Source organism: Myiozetetes cayanensis, unplaced genomic scaffold (assembly GCF_022539395.1).
Source record: "Myiozetetes cayanensis isolate MyiCay16 unplaced genomic scaffold, myiCay2020 scf6-25, whole genome shotgun sequence".
Classification (NCBI taxonomy): domain Eukaryota; kingdom Metazoa; phylum Chordata; class Aves; order Passeriformes; family Tyrannidae; genus Myiozetetes; species Myiozetetes cayanensis.
This window is the reverse complement of record NW_026087853.1, coordinates 29109370-29123660: the sequence shown is the minus strand read 5'-3', so window position 1 is coordinate 29123660 and position 14291 is coordinate 29109370. Positions and strand designations below refer to the sequence as shown.

At 35.1% G+C, this 14291-nt stretch overlaps 1 protein-coding gene across 6 annotated transcripts in view; it reads right to left on the bottom strand.

The window, feature by feature from the left end:
* Window positions 1-14291, bottom strand: part of CDIN1 (CDAN1 interacting nuclease 1) — a 126002-nt gene that overhangs the window by 90579 nt on the left and 21132 nt on the right. For 3 of the 6 annotated variants that reach the window (XM_050336967.1, XM_050336971.1, XM_050336966.1), the window contains exons 2-5: window positions 7814-7859; window positions 6895-6959; window positions 3593-3653; window positions 576-648 (exon numbers count right to left, since the gene is read on the bottom strand). The exons of 1 other annotated variant lie outside the window; for it this stretch is intronic. In XM_050336967.1, the coding sequence (XP_050192924.1) occupies window positions 576-648; window positions 3593-3653; window positions 6895-6959; window positions 7814-7859 (245 nt within the window). Of the gene's footprint in view, window positions 1-575; window positions 649-3592; window positions 3654-6894; window positions 6960-7813; window positions 7860-14291 lie in introns of those variants that run through there. 2 more of the 6 variants (XM_050336968.1, XM_050336969.1) reach the window with 2 other exon arrangements.

Genomic DNA, 14291 nt, shown 5'->3' with positions numbered 1-14291 from the left:
CTCACTTAACAGCCGGTTTTAATCATGCAGTTGACACAGAGAAAATAACAAAATGTATTTTTTCAGTGGCAAATTAATTTAGGCTTGAACCTCCTCCTGTAGCTCTATTCTTTTCTTTTCTTTCCTTTCACTCCTTTTTTTTTTTCTTGTACTGAGATCAGTTATATGCACTTTTGCATATATACGCAATATTTCTCCAACACTGCAAAATTAAAAAGTGGATTAGGTATATTTTAAGAATTACTGTTAGTAATTACTGACTTTTTAAATACAGAATTTTAAATATGTAAGTGTGGTGTGAGTCCCATACCCATTACTTTACTGGAAGAACAGATATTCTAAAAATGTAAGAAGGAAATAATTCATTTAGACAGTATTAAATTGTTGCTGATCTTTTTATATACAGTTTAACTGTCATTAGCAGTGGAAGATAGTAACCTTAAAATTTTACCCTCATTATCTCAATTTCAATGTTGCGTTAATTATTATTCTACGATTGTCAGAAGGCAAGTTGAAACAAAAATATCTTAAAATTAAAAAAAAACACAAAAGAAAAAACCAACTAAGATACTTACGGACGGTTTGTTCTTTTTCCTGTAGAAATCTCTCTAACACAATACGAGCCATCAATGATGGGGCAAAGTCCACCTTAGCCCAACAAAAATAAAAACAGAATTTCAGGAGATACATGCATTTAGATGCACACTTGTCAGAACTGTAATCTCTTTGTAGAGTAAAAATAAAGTGCAAAAATCAATGAAACATTATCTTTTTCCAATTATCAAACTCAGCTGTTTGAACCAAATGTGTTACAGATATCCACAATACTACTGAAAAACCAAATAAAGTTGCTAACATATAATTCCGGTTATTATGTTTGTACATTTTGCATCAGAACCATCCTTTCTAAAAGGTGACAGCGAAATCCCTTTTACAAGGTTACCTGCAAAGCAAAAGTGGTGATCCTTTGCTATGAATACTCAGCACATGTGGTACTCATCAAGTGACACCACGTATCTTTCACATCAATATCTCTAGCAGATGTGTTGGGCTTAGTCATAATTTCTTAAGAGTTTATATTTTAATTTTTAACAAAGCTATTCCTCCATTTCAACTGCTTTTATATGCATGAAAAATCTATGGCCTAGTTGCACCTGAAATTACAATAGCTTTTTAGATACCATTAAAATACTCCTTTAGTGAATCAGAATTTTAACTATGAGACACTAAACCTTGCTCACACATTGTCACAGTGAATTTTTCTTGACATCTTTTCAAGTTCAATATTAGTGCAAAAAATTTATCTTGATTTAGTAACTAGACCAAAAAAGGTGGCTTCATTTGTGCATACATATTTTTCCAAATATGAATGTACTTGGATGGCCTTAAATTCCCCAAGTAGAGAGAAATGCTTTCCACGGAGCTGCTTATTTCTGTAACCCACATCAGAGCTGACACATGAAAAATGGTGAAATTACTGAAGGTAGTCCAGCCTGAATAAGGACTACCTTATTAGTTCAGGTACTTGCATCGCCCTAATTTTCATATTAATCATGTGTCCATCTTTCTTTGAAATAGGGCCATCATGCTTCATGTCAGAATTTAGTATGTAAGTAAAATTCATAGTGCTTCAAATCTCACTTGAAAATATTTGTATGAAGAGAACAGTGACTAATGTTATTATTTCTAAGAAAAAATGAGATTTATTTTAATCCTTTTGTACTATATACACAATATGAAGAGTTGGAAAATATTTTAAAAAATAGAGAACTATAAGTAGTTTGATAAAACCTCAAAAAACAAACCCAAAGATAATAATATGGAGCTTTTCCTATTTAACAGAGCTGCTACACACTGTAATGCACCTATGTTATATATTTCTCATCAATTTTTACAGTTTCCACTGATTAAATATATATTGACTCATAAAGTATTACCATTACATCAATTGTCAGCAGATGCAAGAGTATGTCATTTAAATATTAACTATCATATAAAAATGGCAGCTTGATTGTTTGGAAGCAGTAATCTACTGCTGGTTATTGCCACATTTCCCTAATGCATTAGGCAGCAGTCACAAAATGCACTGCCTTTCTTATATACCTGCTACTAAGAAACCAGAAGCAGCTAAGTTCTTTGTATATCTTGCCTTTCTCTTAATTTTTATTTATTTCTGAACTGCAGATTTCTTTGATCTGAATTGCAAAAATGCATTAGTGTAATATAAACAAAGATATGCTCACTAGAGTCAGAAATTACATGCATCATCTCTAAATCAATGGGAAAAATATACAAAGAACCATTAACAGATATATTACTTTGTGCTTGAAATATTTTTATGACAGTTCCCATATAATATGGGTGCGATATATCATGAATCGGGTTGTTTACCTAAATTCATAGTAAGAATGTACTTATTTATGTAAAGTATATTCTATTTTCAGTACTTCAAGAGTTGTCTTTTCCAGAGAAGGTAAGAAGCTACACATTACCACTAACATGAAATAAATCCTTTATTCTATGCTAACTGTATGATCAGGTTACGAAGACACTTCACAGACCATTAAAACCTTCTAATAATTGATACGTAATCCCTCATTTGCTGGTTGCAGCAATGTACATGAGAGAAAAACCATTCTTTTTTACTAATGTAACATGTAGAACTTGCTGCTATTGCAACACTTAATGTTCCTAGTGCCATATCATTTTTAATGCAAATATTCATCTTCTGTTTCCTTCTTACATTTTCTATTAAAATACAACAGAAAACAGCATACATTTTGTTCTATCCCTTTGAGGGTTGCATAAGCAGTTCCTGGGAGTATCAGTTATTGTATTGTTATATTTTTGTAAATAAATATTTTAGACTTTAAAGGATAGATATTTTTTTTTTTCTAGGAAACTCCTTGGCGTTCTTTCAAACTTCTAACCTGTTCTTTAAGGTAGTGCTTTAGACAGCAGTTTCTAATGCAAATAACACCTTGTATCCCAAAGCAAATTCATATTCTAGTTAATAAACAGCATCAATAAATTTGTAAAGACTTTAATGGCAACTGTACAGAACTTTTCATACACTGAGGAATTCATTCTGCTTAATTGCTTTATATTAAGCAGTTTTCATTAGCCATCCTCTAATCTGTATGAACAGAAATAAATGGAGTCAGGAAAATTATCTGGTTTAACCCTTCCTATTAAAAAAAAAAAAAAGTAATATCTTCAATGAGTTTGGTTATTAAAAAAATAAGGAATCAAATATAAGCAAAACTGATCCTTCTAATCCATGTGAGAATTTTTAGTAAGTTTATGCATTAAAGACCTATGGTCTGTCTGAAATTTCCATCAAATTAAAAAATTCAGAGTATCTTACACATTCGCCTTCAAGTTAAGAGACTAATTACATTAACTGATTTATTAATAAATGGGGCTTTTTGTCTAATTATTGTAAGTACTAACAGACTGGGGAACCATTTTAAATGTCTAATGTGCCTTGAAACCATTTTTTTAGGTTAACTACATTTCTCACTGAAGTCACTATAGATATGCCCCTTAGGTTTAACACTGGAAGATTAAAGAAAAATGTAAAGATGATTACCTCATTGGCCAGCTCCAGTAATACAGGGGCAGCTGCATTTTTCATCACCCCATTCAGGTATCTAGACAAGACAAAGCCAGATAATTTTGCAGTGGCAAGAAAAGGCCAGTTTATACATGTCGGTATCCCTTGTGAATCTCTTTTATTTAGGTGAGAATACTCCAGTACAGAGTACTTAATGGGAAATCTTTTAAGAAATAAGTATTTAAAGCATCACTAACTCTCCAGGGTTGTCTCCTGTTCTATTCATCTGCAATATATATCAATCTCAATGAAGTATCTCATAAAAAACACAATAAATCAAGAAATTAAAAAAATTGTGGCTTAATGACATACAAATTAACTGTATCTATACTACTTTCAGTAGACAAATAAACCTCTACTATTCACAGTAAAGATTTTTGGTTTCACGTGACCTTCAATTATGAACGTGCACTGTATATCTTATTCAATTCACTCCTATGCACAAAAAAAACATTTCTCAAACTTAATCCAGATTTTATCAATTGGGCAGTAGTTTAAATACTAAAGGTTTACTTCAGTGAAATAAGAGTTGAACAATTAAATTAATATTCTAAAGAGAAAGTAAAAGAAGAAACATTTAGGATCCAGTAAAGGTTGATAGAAAGTCATTATTACCCTATCAGTTGCAAAGGCTTAATGTTTTTGGTTAAGAGTATTACACAATGATGTTTCTGACCATCACACAATATCGCCTTCCTCCCTTCAGTTACTTTCACTGCTTGATGTTTACATTTTGGTAATGCCTAAAACCTTTGTTCAAGAGCTGATGGGAAGAAGCTATGCCATTGGAAGCCACTTTGTGCTTTGCAGCCATGTGGAAAAGAACAATAGTTACCAATATTTGAACCTGCTCGTTTATCCTATCTGTATTCGCATAGCACATCATTACTGACATCATTAGAAGGCCACAGCCTTTCCAGCTCTATCATTATCTATCCATCAGAAGACACTCTTCTGCTCATTAGTTACAGACATTAAAATTCTTTCATTTTACCTTCCTGTGGAATGGGTGTAACACCTTTATAAAACCTCTTCGCATAAGATTAGATAGAGGACTTTTTGCTTGCAAGTTATTCTGAGGTTTAATGAATAACGGAAATGAAAAAAGCTTTTTGCTGTAACCTATTTCAGTTCTACATTAAAAAAAACATAGTACAAGATGTCTTGTGGATGTTTTTACATTGAAAATTTATAACAGAAAAAAAAAAGGAGAGATCATAAACAAAATACCTAACCAGGAACATTCATTTGAGATTAATGTTCTAAAACATGCATTTAGATGACTGAACAGCAAAACTACAGCTGACAATGAAGTAATTTTCTGCCAGATATTTCTAATGCTACTGGCAACTCCATTATGGACTAACAGGTCTCATATGCTGATGGCAATACTGTTTTGAAAACTTTCTGATCCTTCTTGTAATTTGTCCTTGTGTTTGCCTAAATTTCAGACTAGTAAGACTCAGCAGAGCAGCAAAAACTACCCTACTCAACTGTTCTACTTGCTCCTAACAGGGACCACTGGAAATGGCTACCTTCAAAAACTGGTAGTTTCTGACCTAAGAAAGAAATGACAGTACAATTATCTGCTTGTATGCTGGCAGAAATAGTAAGGAGCATAGCGCACAGACCGGGGTTTACAGGCAGTAAAATGGATGCTACAGAAGAGTAGAGGATGTGTTTGTCATGTTTACGCCTGAAGCATTTCAAAGTGGTTTCTCACTCAAGTCATCTGCCTCTGTAGCTTACTAAACACACTACACAGTAAATCTACTAAAACAGGATTGAGATGAGTTTTCTAACTATTAACCAGAACATCTCTGATTTTAAAACATGTGCATTTTATTCAGCCATGTTAATACACCTGCAATATGAAATACTCAGAAATACCATAAAGAATGATTTTCCCTACTACCACCATGTAGCTTCATACATAATGCATTAGTTATGTACTGCTATCATACTTCAGACTACAGAAGAGGACAGGAGACCAAATCCTCCAACCTGATGTGAGACAAACTTAATCATACCTACAACCCTATTGACACCAATACAACTGCTGCTTTGCATAAAGCAGAATTTGGTCCCATGTTTCAGGCTGAAGTTGCTGGAACTAGTGATTTACACGTATGCTAAAGAAAAGGTTTATTTACACAGCAGTTACAATTAACACAGACCACTTCACTGAAACTGTGCTAGTGAAAAATAATTAAAAATAGTATTGTATATACATGGTTATTAACACAACAAAATTTTAAGCCAATAGTCTTCCTAAATATAAATCAACCCTAGGAAAAGTGTGATGTGATCCAGTGCAAATTTTTACCGAACAGTGCAACTACTACAAAAAGAAAATCAAATGCCAAAAACACCAGAACACTTCACGCTACATATTCTAAACCACTGTCTGATATAATCAGGCTGTGGTTGAATTTTAAATATGTGACTCTGGTAGAAGCACAGTTATTTGTTTACAAATGAAGGCTTTTTGTTTATTTCCTGATTCACACAGATTAATACTAAGCATAAATATCAGACATCTATAATCACAAATATGAATTCACTTGCCATGCATGCTCCTCAGATATGTCAGTCTACAAAGTAATATTTTAATTGCATATCTTTACCTGTTATGAGTATGTCCCAATTATGTCACTGCAGTATTTTTAGTAAAGCCTACAGAACTAACAGACAAACTATAAGGTGTAGCAAATACAATTTATTAGCTTAAGATGCAAACAATTGTAAAATATTGTAAAATGACATAAAGGTTTTCATCCTCCCTTAAAAACTATTTCTGACACTTCTGTTGATAAAACAGGAGTGATCTAAAAATTAGTGCTTTAAGTGACAATACATGAATATGTAACTTTTTATAATGTAACAAAAACGTTGTTCTAAAAGTACAAGCAACAGTAACAAAACAAGCTCTCTTGCAGTAAGGAAGTTGTCATCAATATTAGTCTTGACACAGAAATCCTACAATTACAAATTATAGACAATACATAATAAATGCTATCACATACTCTCTAAAAAAATATTTGCTTATCTCAACCTAGAGCCAGGAAAGTAAACTCTTTCTTAATCAAAATGACCAAATACTGAAAAATTTCTGCATTTTCAGTGAAATAAATTTTTAGGTGAACCATTCTGTATTCCTCATCCCAAATTCTTAATTTATTTTTATAGAAAATTAGCTTCATAAGGTAATTTCCTTATAACTGCCATAACAAATAGTGGCTATGATGACAGTCTTAACTGGGGTGAGGAGGTCATACCTTTGGTAGTAAGTTTCAATAGCTTCAGCAGTGTGGTGCTTGGCATGTGTTCTTTTGATTTGTTTCTAGAAAAACAAAAAACCAAAGAGTTTTACAAACGTATCATCGATCAAAACACAGAAATCATGACTGCGCAAACACACAATCCTTGGCTACACTTTGATATATGTGAACCCTGGTTTTAGATTCTGTACAGAAATGACATTCAATCTACCTATTGAATTGAACGTCTTCAGACTGTACTGCAATGTACCATATGTAAAAGCCAATAAGGTCACAATAATTGAATCTAAATAAGTTTATTGAAGGCCGCAGAGGGCAAAAAAACCCTTGTTCTCTCTTTGAACCTTTGTATTAATTTTCCCCAATTCAATTCCATCTAAGTCTGGTGTACTCTAGTTTTACAATTCAATTGGCATTTTTAACCAGGAAAAACATTGCTTAAAAACAACTTATTTGAAAAACTACAAAAAGTAATTCCATAGAGACTTGCCACTTGACTGACACCTGTCATCTCATGATAAATGACTCCATTTTCTGCCTCTCTTGCCTTCTGCCACTCCGGCAATGGTCATTTATCATCATCTCTGTCAGCAATGGAAAGCAGCACTGACAGTGCAAGTCAGCAAACATTTAGCACATGGAACCACGCAACACAGGGAAATTATTATTGTCAGAATAATAATGGTTTAGCATAATTTATTACAGGTCCACCAAATAAGCAAAGGCTAGATGTTATTAGACAGATGGATGGGTAGGCTTGGCAGCCATCCACTGAGACTCAGGCGGTGCTTGATGTGGAAAAAGGAACATCCTCCAAACCAATCAGAAAGCTGGCAGTTCAATTACAAAGAAATAAAGGGACATTCATCATTCAATTAGGCACCTGTCAACCCTCACAAAGGAGAAAACTTCTAACCTGGTACTCCTGGGAGAAGATGCTCAGCAGAGTGGACTGCGATTGACTGGAACAAATAAAAGAAGGACAAAGTTAATTACTGGAGTGCACTGCAAAGAAACAAAAGAGAAGGGAGCTTCAAAGGTAGGCCTGCTGCCCTGTAATCTAACAGAACATGAAAACAAGTGTGGAAAAGTTGTTCCAGATGAACACCTCAGACAAAGGCTTCCTGCTGCTAGGTCAAGGAGAGAGTGTATGAGGGATGGGAGGAAAATATAGCAAAAGCAAACTAACATATTGTTTGGGTGATTCCTTTTTCAGGTTCAGAACCCAAAAGTCCTATCAGAAGCAGGTAGTGGAGCTAAAAGGCAACAGGGAAAAAAGGAAATTAAAGCAAAATTTCCATTAATAATTGATGGGAGTTAAATTCCATCAGCAGTTGGGAACGAGCCGCTTATTCATTGGCAACATATTGAAATTCATTTTGTTAGCAGTAAGGGAACCTCTTCAGTAGCTGTCTCATATTCAGGTTAAAAACTTCCCCCTCTGTCAGAAGTAGCATATGGGACCAGTGGAACATTCCCACTGAAACTGATGTGCTTTGAAAATAGAAACTTTCACAGCAGGAAGCCGAGATTCCCCTGAGTCGGTCATTTCCAAAAGCTGCCATAAGCTTCATTCATCTAAGGCTCCACTCAATGTCAAACACCTGGCAATGAAGCAACCTGGAAAGCATTCTTCCCAAGTGGGAATTTTTCTCTCTGAATTGTTAACATTTAGAAACGAGACAAGATTTTTTTTCCCTCTTAAAGGCAATCAATACCACACCACTACTGTTTTCAATTGTCCTCTGTGGATATATCTACCTCATCACATCCTGAATACAATTAATTACTCCTGATATATTTTCCTACTACATGCAACTTGAACAAATTATAGTCTCAATAAATCGAGTTTTATGGTACAGCAAAGCATTATGAATAATTAACATTTTTCCTTTCAGGAACCTACCTACTAAGGCATAGCATAGGTACTTCAAAGACTCTGCAACGTCTAAATCTTCTTTCAAATTTCTTGTATGCACATGTAACACCAGTACCATATCGTATTTTCATTAAACATACATGTTCTCCTCATACTTAAATGACCCTTCTTCCAAATCTCCATACTTCAGAAATACTAATTTAAGATAAGGAAGTCTTACTCCCACTTTCAAAAGGGAATAGTGGCACAAATGGTTTGTTCAGGTTTAAACAGACAGTATGTATATGCAGGATGATATAAAGTTAACTCTAAACCAAACAGCTGAAGAATCAGGAACAAAGTGTAGGTTAATGCAGTACTATATAAAGACCTTACTGGTTTGTCTTATATATAGCGAGCTTCCAACACCTTTGCCATAACTTTGTATTTTGAGCTTGTCTGCCCAGTGCAGCATCTGTGTGACAGCAGTAAGCTGAGCCTTGATCTTTGGTATTTTACACACGGGAATGTTCACCCTGAGTACTCACCGAGAGTGAATGTTAAAAGTTGTAAAAAAATGATAGCAACAGAAACAGACTAATACACAGATTTATTAAATTAATGAATTACAGAAAAAAGTAACTACAATACAGTAAAGAATTTAAATATTTTATTAAAATAAATATTATTAAAATAAATATTTACTTAAATATACATAATGTGAAACATAGGTCAGGAGCTACATACCACAATGCCTCCCCAAATGGTGACAACCTTCAACATGCACATATAATCATTAGAAGGTTAACAAAGGAAAGAAATTAAGATCATATACTTACACAGGCTATACACATACAGTAAGCTAAGATATTTCAAGTTGATTTTAAAAAACCCCACAACCTAGCAGACTATAAATAAGTTGGAATCATATGGCCCCCTAACGGCTCTCAACATAACTATTATTATCTTGCAGATTTTGCATGGTCACAGTGGTAGAACTGAATTTAGAGAAAAATGTGGAAAAAACCAAGCAGGACAGCATTTGACTAGATTTCTGGTTTGAGTTCTCTCTCACACAACAATTTTTGTGGTTTTAGGCTATTCCTTGTATGATAACTGTTCTTATTGTACCGTTATTCTATTAAACCCACTGACATACCAAAAATAATTAAGATCATTATCCCTCCTTTTACACTCATGACTTAGTGGTGGACTTGGCAGTGCTAGGGTAATGGTTGGACTTAATAACCTTAGAGGTCTTTTCAAAACTACATATTTCTATGATACTTGTCCATTTTATTTGACCCCTTGGTGTCCTTGGATTTTGACCGTCTGCTTCCGTTTACTTCAACACTCCTTTTCTCCGATGCTTCCAACTGTTCAGATAATTTAGGACTCAGCACAAATACTAAAAAAATCATTCCAATAAACAGTCTAAGTTGGATACGTACTGGACTGCAGCACAGAAACTTTACCACTGTGGCAAAGAGAATTATTTCAATAACGTCATTCAAAAAATGTCAAGCCTTACTACCAAATGATCTTTCTCCTTCCCCAGAAGAAGTGGATTTATATCTTCACATGGCTGCTTCCATATTTCTTCTGGTTAACATAGTTCCTGTCTTAAACACTAAAACCACATCTGACAGTGTTTCCTTGCTACAATTCCATTGACACAACTTCCTGGCAAAATTAAATAGCTCCTCAAGACACATCTGGAGCATCTGTTGCAAGATGCCATGGAGTGAACACTGAAACATCATGGTTTCAGAAAAGGACTGAAAAAGACAGTACTACGTACTTGGAGAGGGGACAGAAATCATGAACATGCATTTGTATAGCAAGACAGGATGATCACAACTGCTAATACAGACAGCAGGGATACTGCCATGGAAGTTATCATTACTTCTACAGAAGCAGCCAAATTCCCAGGGCTCCATCCATCGTCTGATCCTTCTACGCAGAACTTCAAAGCAACAAATGAGCAGACAAACGAATATAGCTCAGCTATCCAGGACAACACATCTAACACTTCTTATTCAAAATAACATTTGAGTGCTTTCCATGGAATAAACTCTATAGTAAGCCTCATGGCTTACTTGAAGGCTAGGGATATAGACATGTTTGTGTCAAGCAAGCTCTTTTGTCAAGAAACAACTGTAGAGCCAAGGTACTGATTTGCTGATTTTCTGATACAAACAAACAAAAAACCCCAAACTCATAATTCTGAATAGTACCTAGTTAGAATAATTAATAAATTAACTTGTTACCCCTCTTGTAGAACCAAATCTATTTTCCAGGAAAACATGCAAACTTTGCTCTTGAATTCTGTAGTGATCACTTTGTGGAAACATTTTCTTCCGCAATTCCAGATGGTAATGAATCTAACTCCCAGAGCTCTGTTCAAAGCAACGAGCCTCACTCTTCAGATATCCTCTTTTTCATGTACACTGGCATCCATAATGAATCAATTTACCTTTTGTTATTCTGTGTTGATGTCAGTGGCATACTTCCATCTGAATGCCTGATGTACTTTGTAGTCTTGTAAATACATAACTGGATTTGGGCAGAAAACTGTGAAATCTAAAATCTGCTTCAAAATGCCAATGTTTTTAGAGATAAATTACTTTAATTTTAAAAAATGAAGTGTAATTTCTAGGTCCCAAATGATATAAAGATATAAAAATCTACTTTTAATAAAAAGAAAGGGATTTGTAATATACAGACCTCACATTTAAAATGGGATAACCAAATCAAAATAAGTCCAGAACAAGTGATAAGAGAAATTAAGAATTTAGAGATCAGTCAAGCTAAAAAGACAATTGCAAGTCTGGTGCTGGAAAAAGAATATGCCTTCTCGTCATTTAATATGTAAGAATAAAATTTAGAAAATTCTCTTCTAATGAATCCCAGAATTTGGTAGAGGAGGAATGCTATAATCCCTGGAAAGTTTTTCAGAATTGTTCTGGTTTGCAATGAGTGATCATATATAAAGTAGTAACAGATAAGTAAGTAGTTTATATAAGCAGATTAGTGCTTCATAACTAGAGTTGATATAAAACTGGCTAAGAACCAGCTTGTAATGATGAAAATAATTTTATTGGATCAGATCATCATCTCAACAAAGCAGGGTTGCAGATCTAGCCAAGATCTGGAGAGCTGTCCAACTTATTATTTGCTACTTCAGGAGAAAATCCAAAAATAACAAATTCTGCAAATATTATATTATCATCCCTTGCAAATAATTAATTTTTTAGGGATAAGATAAACGTACAGGTTTTTACTTCATTTTCTGAGATTACTGAAAATATGAAGTTTTAGGTTGCAAAATCAAGTTTCCACTTTTTTCATCTATTTTTTTAAATGAGTTTCCTTTCCCTCATCTTTAACACCACACTTGTTGCCTAAAACAGAAAGAGTAAAAACGCAGCTTTATATTTAATGTATTTTACCTTGGAACAAAGGAAGAGCACCTAGAGAGATTTGTAAAAAGAATAAATCAAGAGCATGAACTGCAGTATTTAATCCAGAATTATTCACACAAGTGTAGACAAGCAGGGGCAAAACAAAGTCCATCATGAGACAAATATGTTAAATAGAATATCTTCATTGCTTTCTTTTCACAAAATGGAACTTTTCACCAAGTGATAAATATATGGGTTAAAAAACTGAGTGTAGGGGCAGGAGCTCTGTTTCCAAAATTCAGAAGCTCTCACATGTAAAATCCCATAGCAGCAGTGTCAAACCTCCTCTGGAAAACAGAAATTCATGTAGTTGGAGACGTTGTTTCTTTTCTTTCAGTCTCCAGAGTGAGTATGTAGTGCTAGTCATATCCTTCATGATATGTTGTGAAGTAGACAGCAACAGTCTCTCATTTTTATTAATTGGAAAAGAACTTCCTCCTTCCATGTATAAGTTCAAAACTACTTTCACTAATGCAATATTGAGCTTTAAAATAAAAGTAATAAGGCTAGAATAGTGTGGTGCTGCCATGCTGGATTAAGAATCTAAGTGAGGAAAGATATATGTCCAACAATGGACATATAAATGACTGGTGGTGAAAGAGGAATTCTCCTCACAGCTATCCTGAAGTTCCAAAATGTGTGTCTAAAATATATTTTTCCTGTTACGTTAATAAAGACATTAAAGAAACCTAAATCATAGAATCATAGAATTAACTGGGTTGGAAGAGACCTCTGAGATCATCAAGTCCAAACCTTGATCCAACCCCACTGTGATTACTAGATCATGGCACTCAGTGCCACATCCAGCCTCATCTTAAAAACCTCCAGGGACGGTGAATCCACCACCTCTCTGGGCAGGCCATTCCAATACCTGATCACTCTTTCTGTAAAGAACTTCCTTCTAATATCCAACCTAAACCTCCCTTGGCAGAGCATAAGCCCGTGCTCTCTTGTCCTAAACACCTGAATTCTCATCTTCTGCAGTGCAGATGCTTTGGAACAGGGACTCCTAAAGGAACCAATGTTTATACTGCTTATCACATGCTAACTAGTCCACTCTTACATGTAAAAACTCTGTCAATAATGGATTACAAATAGCGTTGTCAAATGCCTAACACATGCACAGATGTGTAAAGCCTCCATGGCTGCCCAGAACTGCAGGATGCAGGCTAATAAGGACCACAGTTAAACCTGTAAATGCCAGTCTGATGCTAAATTTCCCACCTGAGAGGAGGTGACAACTAGTGGTTTCTCAGAATTTCTTCCATGCACCAGGATTGTCAGGACAAGAAAAAGGCTTCTTAGCAGCCTGAATGATGCCACATGAGGAGCTAGGAAGGCTTAGGAACACCTGCCAAAGCTTGGGAACTGTAAGGCTTATATGCATCTGTCGTGGTTTTGTCCTAGGTCAATTTACTTTTATACTCCCACATACAATTACTATTAGCTGAGAGAAGGTTTATGCAGACAAAAAGAGACTGAATTAAAAAAAAGTATGAGTATTTATTATTAACAAACTAAAACTAAAGAATTATATTTACAACAATTCTACTTGAGTAAAAGGTATTATGTATTTACAAAAGATACTTCTCCCCCCACCTCCCTTTATATCAGTCCAAGGAGGAGAAACAGTCTTTTTCTGTTCTCAGAATTCCAGCTCTCTCTCTCTCTCTAGTAACTCTGCAGCACTTTCGTCGCAGTTGGAACTTCTTTATCTCTCTCTTATTCTGTGTTGGCCTCCAGGGCTGGGCCTACCCCCCTCCTGGGTTAAAACCAAAGGTTGAGGGTTACTCAGGTCCTGAAGGGTCTCCTTCCATAGGCTTGCAAGGGGACACTTGCTTACTATGGATCTTCTTCCACAGGGTTACAGGGGATAATGGTTTAAGAGTTCACCCCTGTTTCCCTATGGAGGTCCCTCCCCATGGGAGAACAGTCCTTGATTGACTTCTCGGCATGGGTCTAGTCTGGATCCCTTATTCGGATCCCAATATCCCACCTGAGCCATTTTCTGCTCCAGCGTAGGTTCTCTCTAGCACCAGCAGCACGGATCCCACACATGGATCCCAACATCC